The sequence below is a fragment of the Oryctolagus cuniculus genome, chromosome 9, assembly GCF_964237555.1.
Source record: "Oryctolagus cuniculus chromosome 9, mOryCun1.1, whole genome shotgun sequence".
Taxonomy (NCBI): Eukaryota; Metazoa; Chordata; class Mammalia; order Lagomorpha; family Leporidae; genus Oryctolagus; species Oryctolagus cuniculus.
In genome coordinates this window covers 68,754,019-68,770,827 of record NC_091440.1, presented here as the reverse complement: position 1 = coordinate 68,770,827, position 16,809 = coordinate 68,754,019, and the positions used below count along the sequence as shown (strand labels likewise).

At 41.0% G+C, this 16,809-nt stretch overlaps 1 protein-coding gene and 1 pseudogene across 9 annotated transcripts in view; both read right to left on the bottom strand.

Moving 5' to 3' along the window:
* The window catches only part of SETDB2 (SET domain bifurcated histone lysine methyltransferase 2), a 57,967-nt gene that overhangs the window by 38,108 nt on the left and 3,050 nt on the right, over nt 1-16,809 (bottom strand). For 6 of the 9 annotated variants that reach the window (XR_007913885.2, XR_011378576.1, XM_051832211.2 and 3 more), the window contains 3 exon segments: nt 9,387-9,754; nt 3,341-3,466; nt 687-752 (listed from right to left, as the gene is read on the bottom strand). Coding sequence is in view for 7 of the 9 variants with exons in the window: in XM_051832211.2 (XP_051688171.1) it covers nt 687-752; nt 3,341-3,466; nt 9,387-9,402 (208 nt within the window). In the remaining 2 variants the exon portion in view is untranslated. 9 annotated transcript variants of the gene reach the window in all.
* LOC138843803 (PRELI domain-containing protein 1, mitochondrial pseudogene) lies at nt 14,279-15,066 on the bottom strand (annotated as a pseudogene).

Sequence of the window (16,809 nt, the reverse complement as noted above, 5' to 3'; positions counted from 1 at the left end):
CAGGAGGGGACTATGGGAATCCCTAGTTGGCAGCCAAGTTGGTTAACTAAAGGCACAGGGCTTGTGACTAGCATCTGAAGTAGGGGATAAGCCGTGTGGGACTGATCCCTCACTTGGGGGCTCTGTACTAACTCTGGCAGGTAGGCGGCAGAACTGAACAAAATTATACAATGCTCAGTTGGTATCCACAGAAAACTGGAAAATCGCTTGGTGTAGAAACCTACACATTTCCTATCAGAAGTAGTGTGAATAGAGAAATAGTGTTTTTTCTTTTTAAGTACATTATCTTTAATCCTTCTAAATTGAATTTATTTAAAATTTGTAAGATTAATGGTCTAAAAATATTTAAAACTGAAAAATATACCTTCCTAGTAGTGTTCTTCACAGAAAATGGGTTTATGGTGGTTTTTAGTTTCAGAATTCTATCTGCCCTCTTTACATCAGAAGACTTCTTGAAGAAAACACACATTTGTTCATCTTTTCCTTAGGAGATACATTTCCTATCTCTGTAAGGACTGGGTTTTTCACTTAATAGAGGAAACTATAATTTATAGTGCTCAGCAATGTGGATCTTACATTTATTTTAAATTATCTTTAATTGACTTGACACATTAAGGTTGGCCTGCTACCTGGCAAGCAAATACCACAGAATGAATACTTTGGATTGGGATTAAAAACATACATACCCTTTACCAATGAAAAATTGTTATTTAGAGTTGCTTCATTCACTAGGATCATTGCTTGGATATATTCTGTTAAGGAAAGAAAAAACAGAATAAAAGCAATCAACATGACCATCATGTCAAACAATTTACATATTTTCTCTCATTTAATTTTCACAATTCCCTTGAGAGGGTCAGAGACTAAGCTATTTATTGCAGGTCATGCAGCTAAAAGTGGCAGGGGTAGATTCAAATCTAGATATATTTGACTCATGGAGGATTGAAAAGAAATATTAAATCTTTTGCAGAAATATCTAATAGATTAATGTCATAAAAATACCTAGTAAGTATAAGAAGAGTCTGGGGAAAACTTTATTTTAAAACCATATGTCCTGGGGCAGCTGTTTGGCACAGTGGTTAAGTTGCTACTTGGGATGGCTGCATCCCATACCAGAGTGCCTGGTTTGAACCTCAGCTACTTTGCTTCCAATCCAGCTTGCTGCTAATGTACACCCTTGGAGGCAGCTGATGGTTCCAGTTAATCACCAGTGCTAACTTGAGTCCCTGTTCCCAACATGGAAGCCCATATGGAGTTCCTCACTCTCAATTTCTGCTTGCCAGGCATTTGGGGAATAAACCAGTGGATGGAAGATCTGTTTCTATCTCTCTGCCTTTCAAATAAAATGAAAACAAACTTTAAATGCAAGTGAATTTTAAAATATTAAAATATATGTCCTAATGGACTAAAGGAGGGAGGTTTCCACATTTGTCTTAAGTTTTTATGATCAATTAGAGTTAGACAGTTAACTCACGCTATCTGTCAAATAAATTAAAGAAAAAAAAGGTTTATGTACTGTTTTATGTGGGTGCTTCAAAGTTTTGGAAGACAGAATTAAAGGATTTTTTATTTTTTTTTAATTTTTTTTTTAATTTGACAGGTAGAGTTATAGACAGTGAGAGAAAGAGAGAGAGACAGAGAGAAAGGTCTTCCTTCCATTGGTTCACCCCCCAAATGGCCGCTATGGCCAGAACTACGCTGATCCGAAGCCAGGAGCCAGGTGCTTCCTCCTGGTCTCCCATGCGGGTGTAGGGTCCAAGCACTTGGGCCATCCTCCACTGCCCTCCTGGGCCACAGCAGAGAGCTGGATTGGAAGAGGAGCAACCGGGACTAGAACTCCGGGCCCATATGGGATACCGGTGCCACAGGCGGAGGATTAGCCTAGTGAGCCACGGCGCCGGCCAAGGATTTTTTTTTTTAAACATTTTAAAAAAAAATTTGACAGGTAGAATTATAGACAGTGAGAGAGAGACACAGAAAGGTCTTCCTTCCGTTGGTTCACTCCCCAAATGGCCGCCACAGCCGGTGCTGCGCCGATCTGAAGCCAGGAGCCAGGTGCTTCCTCCCGGTCTTTCATGCGGATGCAGGGGCCCAAGCACTTGGGCCATCCTCCACTGCCCTCCAGGGCCACAGCAGAAAGCTGGACTGGAAGAGGAGCAACTGGGACTAGAACCCGGCGTCCCACCGCAGGCGGAGGATTAACCAAATGAGCCACAGCGCCGGCCCCTAAAGGATGTTTACAAAAGGATATTTGCAAAGTTTGAAATCCATGCATAGCTTTTTCATAGTATGCACTTTCCATGAACTTTCTAACGCCCCTAGTATACCCTACTATATATGTTGTCTTTCAGTGATGATATAATTGACGATCTGGGCCCCTGCATCTGTGTGGGAGACCCAGAAGAAGCTCCTGGCTTCAAATCGGCGCAGCTCTGTCTGTTGCAGCCAACTGGGGAGTAACCAGCGAATGGAAAACCTCTCTTTTTCTCTGCCCCTCCTTCTCTCTCTGTGTAATTCTGACTTTCAAATAAATAAATAAATCTTTTTAAAAAACTGACAATCTTTCTTTGTTATGTTTTTCTTTTTTATTTTTTTTATTTTTGACAGGCAGAGTGGACAGTGAGAGAGAGAGACAGAGAGAAAGGTCTTCCTTTGCCGTTGGTTCACCCTCCAGTGGCTGCTGCGGCCGGCGCGCTGCAGCCGGCGCACCGCGCTGATCCGATGGCAGGAGCCAGGTGTTTCTCCTGGTCTCCCATGGGGTGCAGGGCCCAAGGACTTGGGCCATCCTCCACTGCACTCCCTGGCCACAGCAGAGAGCTGGCCTGGAAGAGGGCCACCGGGACAGAACCGGCGCCCCGACCGGGACTAGAACCCGGTGTGCCGGCGCCGCAAGGTGGAGGATTAGCCTAGTGAGCCGCGGCGCCGGCCGTGTTATGTTTTTCTATATGTACTGAATATTACACGCTGAGCAGGTGTTACTTTTACAACATCTCTATCTGTGCAACATCCCTCCCACTAATGCAAAAAAGACATTAAGGATAAAGAAAAAAGATGGGGGATTGGAGGGAGTAGGGTAAGGCAGCCGGATAGAAAAACAGTTATTATTCATAATCATATTCACTTTTACAAAATGTCCATAGTATGGGTAAAAGCTAATTTTCATAGAAGCAGAACATACCAAACACACAATAAAAAACAAATAGAACTGATGTTACATTCTTGAAAAATAACATAAAAATGATCTTTTTAAAGAAACTGCAATATTTGAAAAATAACTACCCTGTATTGGCTGCAGGTAACAGTCAGTATTAACTACACTGAAGTGTTTATCTTGTCATACCTTTATTTGTGGCAGAGCCATCTTTGATCTTCTGTTTCAGTGACTGCAGCACATTCTGCACTTGTTCAAAAATAAAGTCTACTTTTCCATGATCTTCCAGCTCCATCCAGAAAGTTTTTGCATCACCTAAAATAATAACAATATTCTAAGATTTTAACAGAAATAGATTGTAATATCCCCAAGGCATATGATACTGAAAAATCAACTTGGTTTCTAAATAAAGTCAAGATTCAATAGATCTATCACCTTCCTCTGAGGCAAAACATTTTCGTCATGTTGCCTAATAACTAGAAGCAATGAATATGATCTAAGTTCTGCTAATTTAAAAAATACATTGAGAGGCCAGTGTTGTGGTGCAGTTGGTTAAGCTACCGCCTGTGCTGCCAGCACGCCACTTGAGCACTGCCTGGAGTCCCTACTCCTCCCTTTCTGATCCAGTTCCCTGCTAATGCACCCAGGAAAGCAGCAGAAGTTGGCCCAAGTCCATGTGCCCCTGTATCCATATGGGAGACCTGGATGGAGTTCCAGGCTCCTGGCTTCAGCCTGGACCAGCCCCGGCTGTTGCAGCAATTCAAAATGTGAACCAGCGGTTAACGATCTTTCCCTGTCTCTCCCTCTAAATCTACCTTTTAAATAAATAAATAAATCTTTTAAAAATAAATAAATAATAAATTGAAAACTATTGACATTATTTCTCAACTCGAAAACAAAGCAAACACCTCCACTTTGGAGTAGTAGTGGTGTGTGTGTGTGTATATATATATATATATATGAAAATATATACGTATTTTTAAAGTTTTAGGGAATATTACCCTCCACTGAGTATAGAGGTAGATGGTTTCAGAATGAACTATCTCAATGACTGCTGAAATAACTGTCCAAGAAACTGTTTTTTTTTTTTTTAAAGATTTATTTATTTTATTTGAAAGGCAGTCACAGAGAGTCAGAGAGTCAGAGAGAAAGAGAGAGAGAGAGAGATAGGTTCATTCCCCAATTGGCCGCAATGGCCAGAGCTGTGCCGATTTGAAACCAGGAGCCAGGAACATGGGTACAAGAAAAAAAAAAAAAAATTGGGCCATCTTCTACTGCTTTCCCAGGCCACAATAGAGAGCTGGATCAGAAGTGGAGCAGCCGGGATTCAAACCAGCACCCAGATGGGATGCCAGCACTGTAGAACAGTGACTTTACCCACTCCACCAAAGTACTAGTGCCCAAACTGCTTTTTAAAGCATCTTTTAACTTAATTACACAAAGCAAAAGAATGTTTGATTTTTTTTTTTTTTTTTTTTTTTTTTTTTGACAGGCAGAGTGGACAGTGAGAGAGAGAGACAGAGAGAGAAAGGTCTTCCTTTGCCGCTGGTTCCCCTCCAATGGCCGCCGCTGCAGCCGGCGCACCGCGCTGATCCTGGCAGGAGCCAGGAGCCAGGTGCTTTTCCTGGTCTCCCATGGGGTGCAGGGCCCAAGCACCTGGGCCATCCTCCACTGCACTCCCTGGCCATAGCAGAGAGCTGGCCTGGAAGAGGGGCAACCGGGACAGAATCCGGCGCCCCAACCGGGACTAGAACCCGGTGTGCCGGCGCCGCAAGGTGGAGGATTAGCCTATTGAGCCACGGCGCCGGCCCAAGAATGTTTGATTTTTAACAGATAAAGTTATATAAATGATGTAAGAAAAAAGGGGCACAGAACAGAGAGGAGGCAGGGTACCAAATTTATTCAGAGAACATAAATCCACAGAGGTGGGTGACCAACTGCGAGCGTGCAGAGGGCCCAGACCCCACCAATCTGGGCCTTTTTATATCTTAGGTGGGCTGGGGGTGGGTATGGGAGTCAGTAGGTGTAGGTGTGCTTCTCCATGCAGGTTATTCAAGCTTGGCCCACTAGCTTCCAAACCTGGGGAAGAATGCAGGGGGAGGGGGTTGGGAACAATACAGGGTGTGAGACTGAACTGGTCTCTTGAAAGAAGGCAGGGGTAACAAGAATCTAAAATGGCTGAGGCTTACGTCCTTGTTCCATCAAATGACTCAATGTTTATGATACCCAGAAAGCTAACACTATTTAATCAAAATTTTCCTAGAAAAATAATCCTTTCAAAATTTAAAACAGAATTATGAGAAAGGCAATTAGAAGAAACTGACAAAAAGCTAGATCTCACACTTACATTTAAAAGTAACAAAAATATCCAAAATAGTTGCCATTTATAAAGATCACTTGTGAAGCCCTTCTGCATTAATGAACAGAGAGCCTGGTTCATCAAAAATATATTTTTCTTAATAAAAAATAAACCAGAACCTCCAACTTTGGCAAGGGAGGGCAAATGTTCACAGGGAAAGAGGCTTATATCCCAAAGGGGATCTCTGGGTAATTAGGGCTGCTGCTACCTCAGCAGCCTCAGGAGAGGTGCTGTTTCCCTGTTGACACTGTGACATCAAGTGCCCTGCACAAGATGAAGACTACTTATAAATCCCCACAGTATAGCTCAGACAAGATTTCAACATTCACAACAAATGCAACATGAGTGGACAAAAGGGACGTGCAATGGTACTGCAGAGGCAGGTAGGGGCCAGGACACGGAGCGCTTGTGGGCCACACTTACCAACTTACTGCATATGGTAGGCTATGGTAGGCTATTCAGAGGTCCAAACATCTTAAGATGTGATTAGCTATGTTTTGCAGAAAGGTAACTCAAGCAGTAGCAGAAATGAAGAATGATTTCTATCTTTCCACCTTAGGTTACCATATGAATAATAATAATAATACTATTCGTTGAGTACGGAACAAATGTAGAAGGACAGGTGGAAAATTCAAGTAGAAAGATGCGCATGGAGAAAACTGGATACATGGGCTTCAGAGTAAGATCTAGTCCAGAAATACAAAATTTGGAGTAAACAGCACATAAATGTTTGCTGAAGTAAAAGAACAGATGAAACTCCTTAGGGGAAATGTATAGAAGAAAGGGTTTTCTGTAGAACATCAACATAAGAGATCAACAAAAGGAAAAGAAACTATGGAGACTGAGAAAGTAAGGGGAAACCCAGGAGAGCAGAAAACTCTGGAGTCAAAGGAAAAACAGGGGTGAGTAACAATCTAGGCTTTGTTCAGAGGTATCCGAGTTTGAATCCCAGGACTTTCACTTAATAACCATGTGACACCATCTGTCAAAAGAAGAGTAACAGGAGTAGCTGCCTCATCAGCTGGGGCACGTGGAAAGCATATAATTTAACAGGGAAGATAGTCTTGGGAAAACAGAATCCATTTTTAACTGTAGAATTTCAAAGATCATTCAGCTTAGTGGGGTAAAAATTCGTGAAATAGAGATTTCCAAAGGTTCCTAAATCATTACATTTTTCACTAACAGATAACCTACTAACAGAAACCACTGTTTGTACAAAACTATTGTTCAAATCACTGAATGGATTATGGTCACCATGTTTCCTAACATGGATATGCACCAGCACCCCATGCTAGAAATTTACCTTTATTACAGGCGGGCATCTAGATGGGAATGATTCTGAAAGTATTTTAAAACAGCTTTCGGGGGGCCAGCACTGTGGTGTAGTGGGTAAAGCCGCTGCCTGCAGTGCTGGCATCCTATATGGGAGCCAGTTGGAGTCCCAGCTGCTCCACTTCTGATCCAGCTCTCTGCTATGGCCTGGGAAAGCAGTAGAAGATGGGCCAAGTCCTTGGGCCCCTGCACCCACGTGGGAGACCCAGAAGAAGGTCCTGGCTCCTGGCTTTGGATTGGAACAGCTCTGGCCATTGCGGCCATCTGGGGAGTGAAGCAGTGGATGAAAGAGCTCTCTCTCTCTCTCTCTGTGTAATCTGACTTTCAAATAAATAAATCTTTTTAAAAAATGGTATTTGTTCCCTCTTGATCACAGTTTTCTATGTTTTCTTGCTATGGAAACCTTTAACCACAGTTAAGATTAAGAAAAGAGGTAACAAATTTTCTGGTAAATGAAATTAACAGATCCAGTTTACAATGTCTGCACACAAGGAGACAACAAGTATCATAAGAACAAATATTTCAACTGTGGACTATAGATGGTTACTACAATGCAAACAAATGATAAAAATTGCCCTAAAGAGCATGCAGAGTACTTACAAGAAACATCTGCTGAGACCTGAGGAGTGTCCCGACTGAGCTAGTAATCCTATCCACCAGGTCAGTGTGACTTGGGTGAAGAGCATATGGTATCTGTTTTGTCTTAGTTATCTGGAGCAACCTTGTACAGTCCTTCATTCTTCATCTATAAATTCCTTATCTAGTGCCAGAAATGTTCTCTTTCTCAAAATTAATCACTAGCTTTCTTTTCAAACATTTGAAGATGTTTGTAAGCAATTATTTTATAAAAACAATAATCCCTGAGGTGGCATTGTGGTGCAGCACGTTAAGCTATTGCCTTCGATGCTAGCATACCATATGGGTACCAGTTCAAGACATGGATGCTCTACTTTTTCTCTTTAAAATATTTATTTATTTGAAAGTTAGAGAGAGAGAGAGAGAGAGAGAGAGAGAGAGAGAGAGGTCTTCCACCTGCTGGCTGCAATAGCCGGAGCTGCACCAATCTAAAGCCAGGAGCCAGGAGCCAGGAGCTTACTCTGGGTCTTCCCACATAGGTGCAGTGGCCCAAGGACTTGGGTCATCTTCCGATGCTTTCCCAGGCCATAGAAGAAAGCTGGATTGGAAGTGGAACAGCTGAGACTTGAACCAGTGCCCATATGGGATGCCTGCACTGCAGGCAGCGGCTTCACCTGCTAGACCACAGTACTGGCCCCTGCTGCTCTTCTGATCTGGTTTCCTGCTAATGTGGCAGGGAAAGCAGTGGAAGTTGGCCCAAATGCCTGGGCCCCTGCACCCACATGTGATTCCTGAAAGAAGCTCTTGGCTCTTGCTTGGCCATCCCTGGCTTGTTGGAGCCTTTTGGGTAGTGAACCAGAAGATGGAAGATCTCTCTCTATACAACTCTGCCTCTCCAAAGCCCTTGGACTTGTGTCTCCTGGGACAATATCATCTATATTTTGCCCTGAATAAACCTGTGTCTACCTTTTTACAGTGCCTATTTCTGTGGACACACCAGTAAGTTTCTTGCTCCTGATCTTTACTTATTTGTGCACTGTAACCATGCTCACACTTACAATCTAAAATAGTTCAGTATATTTCATTTGATGGTATTTACAAGGAATATAAGAGCAGGTATTTGAATTCAAAATTAATTCACTATACTAATATGCTGCTTCTTGCCTCCAGAAATGAAGAAAGTCATCTGAAATTATCCATTCTGCCCAAACCTTTCTTACGTAGCTACATATGACTACTTATTGCAGAATTACAATCATTTGCACAGGCATTACAATACAATGGCTGTCTCAAGGAAAAGTTGTACCAGCGGTACCAGCTGATCTAACTTGCAAGCTAAACTAGCTTTTTTTTTTTTTTTTTTTTTTAATAGAAAATCATTCTACTTAAAGGAGCAAATGATAAACTATGGTTTTTCAGACTTGGGCGTTTAGAATATATTTTCATGGAAATAAACAAAGTGAACTTATCACTTGCAGGACAAAATCTGGGTCTCCCTTGTGGTTGGCCCCTGTCAAGAACTTGAGCCTTCACCTGTTGCTTCCCAGGGTGCACATTAGCTGGAAGCTGGAAGAGAAGGGGGAGCCAGGACTCAAACCCCAGCACTCTGTTACAGGACACAAGCATCCCAAGAGGCATCTTCATTGCTAAGCCAAATACCTGCTCCAAATACTCACCTCTTAATGTGGGCTGGACATAGTGATTTACTTCTAAAAAGCAGAGAATGGGAGGAAAAAAAAACAGTAGAGAATCCTGGTAATACTACCTACATCAGTCATGCCATCAAGCCCAATATCAACCCTGAGGAATTATTTGATAACATGTACTCTTGATATGATGTGATGGAAATGGAACTTCACCTCTGTGATCTCACTCCCCAGAATCCATGACTCCAGTATAATCATGAGAAACCCCAATAAAAGGGATTCTCTAAAATACTAAAGTTTAATGACATACTCTTCAACCTACCATTTTTTTCTCCCATCTTCTGGCGCCGTCTATAAATTCTTCAAACTTAGGTTTCGCAAAGGACTGAATGATACGAATCAATGTGATTGGAGAATATAACTGGAATCCAACTGTGGTCTTTACCAAATCTACAGTCCTCAGACAAAATCTGTCATTAAAACATCTTAAATCTAATATCCTTTGATACTTGAATTATCAAATAGAATCTATGGCTGCAGAAAAGTTCCAAAATGACCACTAATCCAACCAAAAGACAAGTCCATACATCTTCATCAAGCTAATATTTATAGTAGCATCAGAGAACTGACAGTTTCTTTTTAAAAATATAAACCAGCTCCATCTTTGGGTCCACAAATGCATGAAATCGTCTGTAAGGAAAATAAGAAAAAATGTTGTATATTTATAATGAACAAAACATATAAGGAAAAAAAGATATTATTACAATAGCTCTTTTAAACATAGTCTCAACCATTACAAAAATTCATGTTAACTGGAAAAAATGCCTAAAATATCAAAAATAGGAAAATTACAAAGAAATTAAGAATCTCCTGTAATGTTATCAACCATATTTAGAACACATTTATTAACAGTTAGATTGATACTTTAAATTAGCAATTAAAGTATCCTCATCTTATAAATAGTAAGAACTTTGTAGGGGCTGGCGTTGTGGGTAAAACCACAACCTGCAATGCCAGCATCCCATATGGGCGCCAGTTTTTGTCTTGGCTGCTCCACTTCCAATCCAGCTCCCTACTGGAAAAGCAGTGGAAGAAGGCCCAGGTGTCTGGGCTTTTGCTACCCACATGGAAAACCCGAAAGAAGCTCTTCGCTCCTGCCTTCCACCTGTCCCAGCCCCAGCTGATGAGGTCAACTGAGGAGTGAATCTGTGGATGAAAGGTCTTTCCCTTTAACGTTTTCAAATAAACAAAGAAACAAATAAATCTTAAAAAAACAAACCTCTCAAAATGGAGATATTAATGTTAAATACTTCACAGGCGGTTGTGAGGATAAGACTTAATCACTTAGAATAGTATCACACATACAAAAAATATTCAATAAATATTAGCAATTATTACTATTAATTTTCCCATTTTTAAAAAATTAAGATTTTCGTATAATTTTAATTACTTTTCATTAATGACATATTTTGCACTTTCCCCATCATTAATATTTTTATATGATTAAGTGGTTATATAATGTACTTTGGTTAATAATCCATAGATGGGGCCAGTGCTATGGACTAGCAGGTAAAGCCCCCCGCCTGCAGTGCTGGCATTCCATATGGGTGCCAGTTCGAGACCTGGCTGTTCCACTTCTGATCCAGCTCTGCTATGGCCTGAGAAAGCAGAAGATGGCCCAAGTCCTTGGGCCCCTGCACCTGTGTGAAAGACTTGGAGGAATCTCCTAGCTCCTGGCTTCAGATTGGCCCAGCTCCAGACACTGCGGCCAACTGGGGAGTGAATCAGTGGATGGAAGACTCTCTCTCTCTCTGCCTCTCCTTTTCTCTCTGTGTAACTCTGACTTTCAAAATAAATAAATAAATCTTAAAAAAAAATACATGAGTGGGCATTTGACACAATGGCTAATCCACTGTTTGGGACACTGCATCTTGTACTGTAGTGTCTGATTCAAGTCCTGGCTCCTCTACTTTCAATCCAGCTTCCTGTTAACACATTCCATTGGAGGTAGCAGGTGATGGCTCAAGCACTTGGGTCCCTATCATCCAGGTGGGAGACCCAGACTGAGTTCTGGGCACCTGGCTTCTACCTAACCCAGCCCTGGCTGTTAGGGACATTTGGGGAGTGAACCAGCAAGTGGAAGATCTTTCTCTCTCTGCCTTTCAAATAAAATAGAAATAAGTAACAAAAAATTTAAATCCATATATTAATATAAATTTTAATATTTTTAATTAATTAATGTAAATAAACCCCTGTAACTAGACATTTACATTATTTTTAAATTACTATTTTCAGCATAATATGCCGGAATAATTATACTTTACATGTAATATCTGATTATTTTCTTAGCATATATATAGAGGTAGAATGGACCAAAAATTTTCATTATCAAAATGTTAACACATGGGAAATTCTTCTGCCACTTCCACACTAAATTCACAGACATATTAAAATATCTTTACAAATATGTAGTCATAAAATTTAAAAACAAAATGTAGTCATGCTGAAAACAAAAAAGGGAACTCCCTGTGGGCCAAGCCTGTGAGGCTTCTCTGGGGGAAGGAAACAGAAGAGACGCTGCAGAGGTAATGTTAATTGTAATCACAATAGCAAGAGGGCTGGCAGGATAAACTGCACAGCCCAGGTCCTGAAGCATCTGAAGGCCACACCATGCAAGTGCCCTGGTAAGCCCCTAAAATGGTGGACATCTGTTCAAGAGCAGAAATCAACAGAGTACCCAAACGATAATTTTAAAACAAATGTTGTATTTAATATCCTCAAAGAGCTAACGCAGGAAGCCTCATCCTTGAAATGACATCTAATTTTGAAAAATCACCAGTTAGAGGCACACAGACTCTGAAAGAAATAAGTAAGTACTTCATGAAGAAAAATGAAGCTAGAACAAAAGCACTGAGTCATAAAAAGCAATAGTTAGCAGATAAAACACATTAATGCTAAATGAATATGGATTAAACAAGGATTTCAGTAACAAAAAAAAAAATGTTAGAGAAGGAATCACCATGAGAGATTGTCTCTTTTGTGGAGGAAGACTGGAAGGCAACATCTTGAGATGAGACAAAGTAAAGTAGAAGCATGCTAGATTCTTCAGGAAATACCAATACTGATTAAATTTAAAAATAAAGAACTGTATTGAAAATACAAAGGTAATATACTGAGAGAAAACAGAATAAAGAAAATTTGGAGTTAACCTCAATTAAAAAGAAACTGAAAAATAAGATACACAGAGAAGCATGGTAACTCAGATGACAAAAATGAGACCAAGCATGTTAAGAATCACAGTAATGGTGGATGTGTCAACTCTTACCTAAAGGACAGACTCGCAGATTGGATTAAGCAAAATGCACCAATGACGTTTTAAAATGAGATTCACCCACATCACAAGGTTAAAGAAAGGTTAAAATGAAGGAGTGTGAAAAAAAAAGACACATCAATAAATACAAGAAACATAATGGGGGGCTGGCACTGTGGCACAGTACCAGCATCCCATATGGGTGCTGGTTTGAGCCCCAGATGTTCCACTTCCAATCCAGCTCCCTGCTAATGCACCTGGAAATGCATTGGAGTATGGCCCAAGTCCTTTGGCCCCTGCACCCACACGGGAGACCTAGATGAAGCTCCTGGCTTCCACTTGGTCCAGCCCTGGCCACTGTGGCCATTTGGGAAGTGAACCAGTGAATGGAAGATCTCTCCCTGTCTCTTGTTTTCTCTCTGTAATTCTGACATTCAAATAAATACATAAATATTTAAAAAAATCAAAAATTTACTATGAAAACCAACAAGAGAAATATTTTACACTTGACAAAACAATTCACCCTGAAGATCTATTCATGAACTTCTATGTACAAATAATATCACTCTGAAATATATAAACAAACTTGAAAGAAATAAGGCACAAGTTGAAAAATTTGGGGGAAAAGTAACAAAGGTTTCTCAGAAATGACTTATAAATAGGCAAAAAAACCAAAATGTAGGAGATTAAAGTCACAAATAAATTAACAAGCTGTATTTTACCAAATGTATACAATTCTGTACTCCAAAAAATACTTTTTTTGGGGAAACAACAATAAAAAGTAACCAAACTGTGTAACAGACCAAAAGACAAATTCTAAAACAATGTTCTTAGATCAAAGTCGGTGTATATAGCAAAAAATCAAAACAAACAACATTAACGAGTTAACTCCCTATGCAAACTACCATTGGAAGTTTAACAAACAAATTTCCAAAAAATTTGGAGTTACAGAGTAAATCAAAGTAGAAATTTAAAAATATTTAGAGGCCGGCACCGCGGCTCACTAGGCTAATCCTCCACCTTGCGGCGCCGGAACACCAGGTTCTAGTCCCGGTCGGGGCACCGGATTCTGTCCTGGTTGCCCCTCTTCCAGGCCAGCTCTCTGCTGTGGCCCGGGAGTGCAGTGGAGGATGGCCCAAGTTCTTGGGCCCTGCACCCCATGGGAGACCAGGATAAGTACCTGGCTCCTGCCATCGGATCAGTGCGGTGCGCTGGCCGTAGTGCACTGGCCGCGGTGGCCATTGGAGGGTGAACCAACGGCAAAGGAAGACCTTTCTCTCTATCTCTCTCTCTCTGTCCACTCTGCGTGTCAAAAAAAAAAAAAAATTTAGAAATGGAGATCACTTGAAATGACATACATTAAAACCTGAAGGTTTCTGCCAAAGCAGCACGCAGAAAAATAACCCGGCCTTCAGTGGATTGTTAGTTAGAAAACTGAAATCACTGAAGCCAGGAAAAGATCAACAAATTAAATAACACAAGGAAGATATATCTGCAGCTGTTGAAGAGATTTTTGAACATTTTAAGGTTCAAGCAATTTAAATCAATGAATTTAAAGCACAGATAAACTGAAAAAAAATTTTAGGAAAATATAAACTAACAAACAGGTTGAAGAAATAAAATCTCAAGTAGATGAGTAAATACAAAAAGAAATTTAAACTTAAAAATATTTTTTTAATTCAACAAATATTTATTGAGTGTCTGTTGTGGGCAGATATTGTTCCGGGTGGCTGGGACACATTAGAGGACAAAACTGAGCCCTGGCCTCATGGAGCTCGCAGTCTATCAGGTTACCCCTTCACTTGCACACACTCTGGTCTAAGACCCTGGGCCAATCGCCACCTATCCCTGCACCTCTGCTATCAGCTGCCCAAAGCAGACATAAGCAGTCCTGACACTTACCCCCAACCCCCCACCCAGACAGTAGAGAGGCCTGGAAGTTGATTTTTAATATAAAAGTACAATGGGGAGAGGGCAGGGAGGTCGGGTGCACTGTCTGGGGTACAGTGACAGCACTGGGGAGGGCCTGGGTCACAGCAAGGCCAGATTGGCTACACAAACTGCTGCTGTTGCTGTTGCTTCTTGGTGGCTGCCTTGTTGGCCAGGTCCTTGGACTTCTCTGTAACTGCCAGTGGTGTGGTTTCCTTGGCTGTCTCAACAAGTGTGTGGAAGGGGCCTCACCTTGCAACTTGGCCAAAATATACTCAAAACCCTTCATAGTCTGGGTCACACTGCTTTTGAACCACACATGGCTGATGTTCCAAGTGAAGGTGGTCATGGTCTGGTTCTGTGGGTCCACAACAGAGTCCTCCAGGATGCACACAAGTGAGCAACACTGGCAATAAACAGTTGCTCTGCCCCACAGGGCAATCTGTTAGTCTTGGTCAGGAGTTGACTCAACAGGAGCTTCTGGTCAGGGGTCATCTCCTGAGTGTACTTTGTCTCTCATCAAGACATGTTTGCTGCAGGGATTCAGGTATCGCTGCCAAAAGGCAGCAAATACTTGGTCCCAGGAACTTTGGAGCATGCTCTGGCCCAGGAAATTCATCACCATCATTCCGGCTGGGGTGGACTCAGCACCTGCACAGCATCAGGGATGCAGAGACGGTGGGCATGAGGAGGCCGGGCCAGGGCTTGGCGCATGCCAGCCAAGCTCGAAGCTCAGGTCAGTCACCTCTGCACCATACCCTGGCCGCTGCTGCCACCATGAGGAGCTGGCCAGCTGTGAGCCACTTAAACTGTAAAGATCTTATCAGGGCTGCAGGTCACACTTCACTCCCAGTATATGAGAAACGTAAGGTTTTACAGATGCACTGTACAAAACTTTTAAAGAGATGAATCCTATCATACACAAACTGTTCCACAGCAGGAAAAACATGGGAAGCTACTCAACAATGACAGCAACCTTGACATAAAACAAGGCCAAAATAATTTCTGGGTACAGATGTCAAAATGAAGGTTTCCAGGAAAAGATTAAAGGTTTATTACCAAAGTAGGATTTATCCAGCAATACCAACAAGTTTAGCAGTGGAAAGTTTATCAATGTGAATTCCTATATTAAAAGATGAATGGAAGAAAACTGTCTTGATATAGAAAAATGAAACAACTGAATACTTCTGGGGAGGCAGGGTAGGAAGGAGGGCCTGAGGCAATATAGTAATAAAAGATAATTTCCTTAATCTAATGCAGACTATCTATCAAAACCTGGCAGCAAACATCATACTACAAAGTGAAACAGTGGAAGGATTTGTATTAGGAAGAGAATGTGCCACCACTGCTCTAACTCAACAGCGTACTAGAAGTTCAGAGGTGCAGTAAGATAAAAAGAGGCCTAAAGATTGGGAAGAAGTGAGAATCTACTTGTAGGACAACTAATAAAAAGAAAAGTCGAAAGTCAAGCAAAGAGTTGGGAGAAAACGTTGATAATAGGAGAGCACTTCAAAAAAGTTCATGTAGGGGCCGGCGCTGTGGCATAGCAGGTAAAGCTATCGCCTGCAGTGCCAACATCCCATATGGGCACTGGTTCAAGTCCCGGCTGCTCTATTTCCAATCTTGCTCTCTGCTATGGCCTGGGAAAGCAGTAGAAGATGGCCCAAGTGCTTGGGCCCCTGCACCCACATGGGAAATCCAGAGGAAGCTCCTGGCTTTGGATCGGCTCAGCTCCAGCCCTTGCGGCCATTTGGAGAGTGAACCATCCGATGGTTCCTTCTCTCTGCCTCTGCCTAACAAATAAATAAATCTTTAAAAAAAAAAAAAAAAAAAGGCATGGAAAAATGGAGTTGAAAGATCTTATTTTAGTGCAAAAAAATTTGGAATTCATGCAATTTTTTCCTTAAATTACCTCTTCCATTAGCTTTTTGAAGATCTGTTTATTGGAACAATAGCAACAAAAAGGAAGCACAACTAACCATAGACACCAAAGAGATTTAAAAAATGAACAAGATATATAGTATCCAGGACACATAGTTTCTCAAATTATTAAGAAAAAGATGACCCAATAATCATATTAATATAAGATATTAATAATAGGGGAAGTTGGTTGTAACTCTTTGTACTACTCCACAACTTTTGTTTTGTAAAGTTAAAACTATTCTGAAATTAAAAGTTTATATAAAAAAGTATGCTTTTTAAAAAATTATAGAAATGTATATAAATTATAGGTGAATACGTATTAATAAATATTTGAGCCTTAAGTTACAGAATGACAATTTACAAATCATTTTCAGCCATCAGATGGGTGAAAATTCAGAATATCTGGTGTTGATCTGGATTGTGGGAAAACTGAACTGTGGAGGCAAATTTAGTATGACCTGCTAAAACTAATAATGCTTACAACTTAAAACCAAGCAATTCCATTTTCAGATATATATCCTTGAGAAACAGCACAGGAATAAAAGCACAAAAACTCCTTTTTTTGTTTGTAAGGTGAAAAACT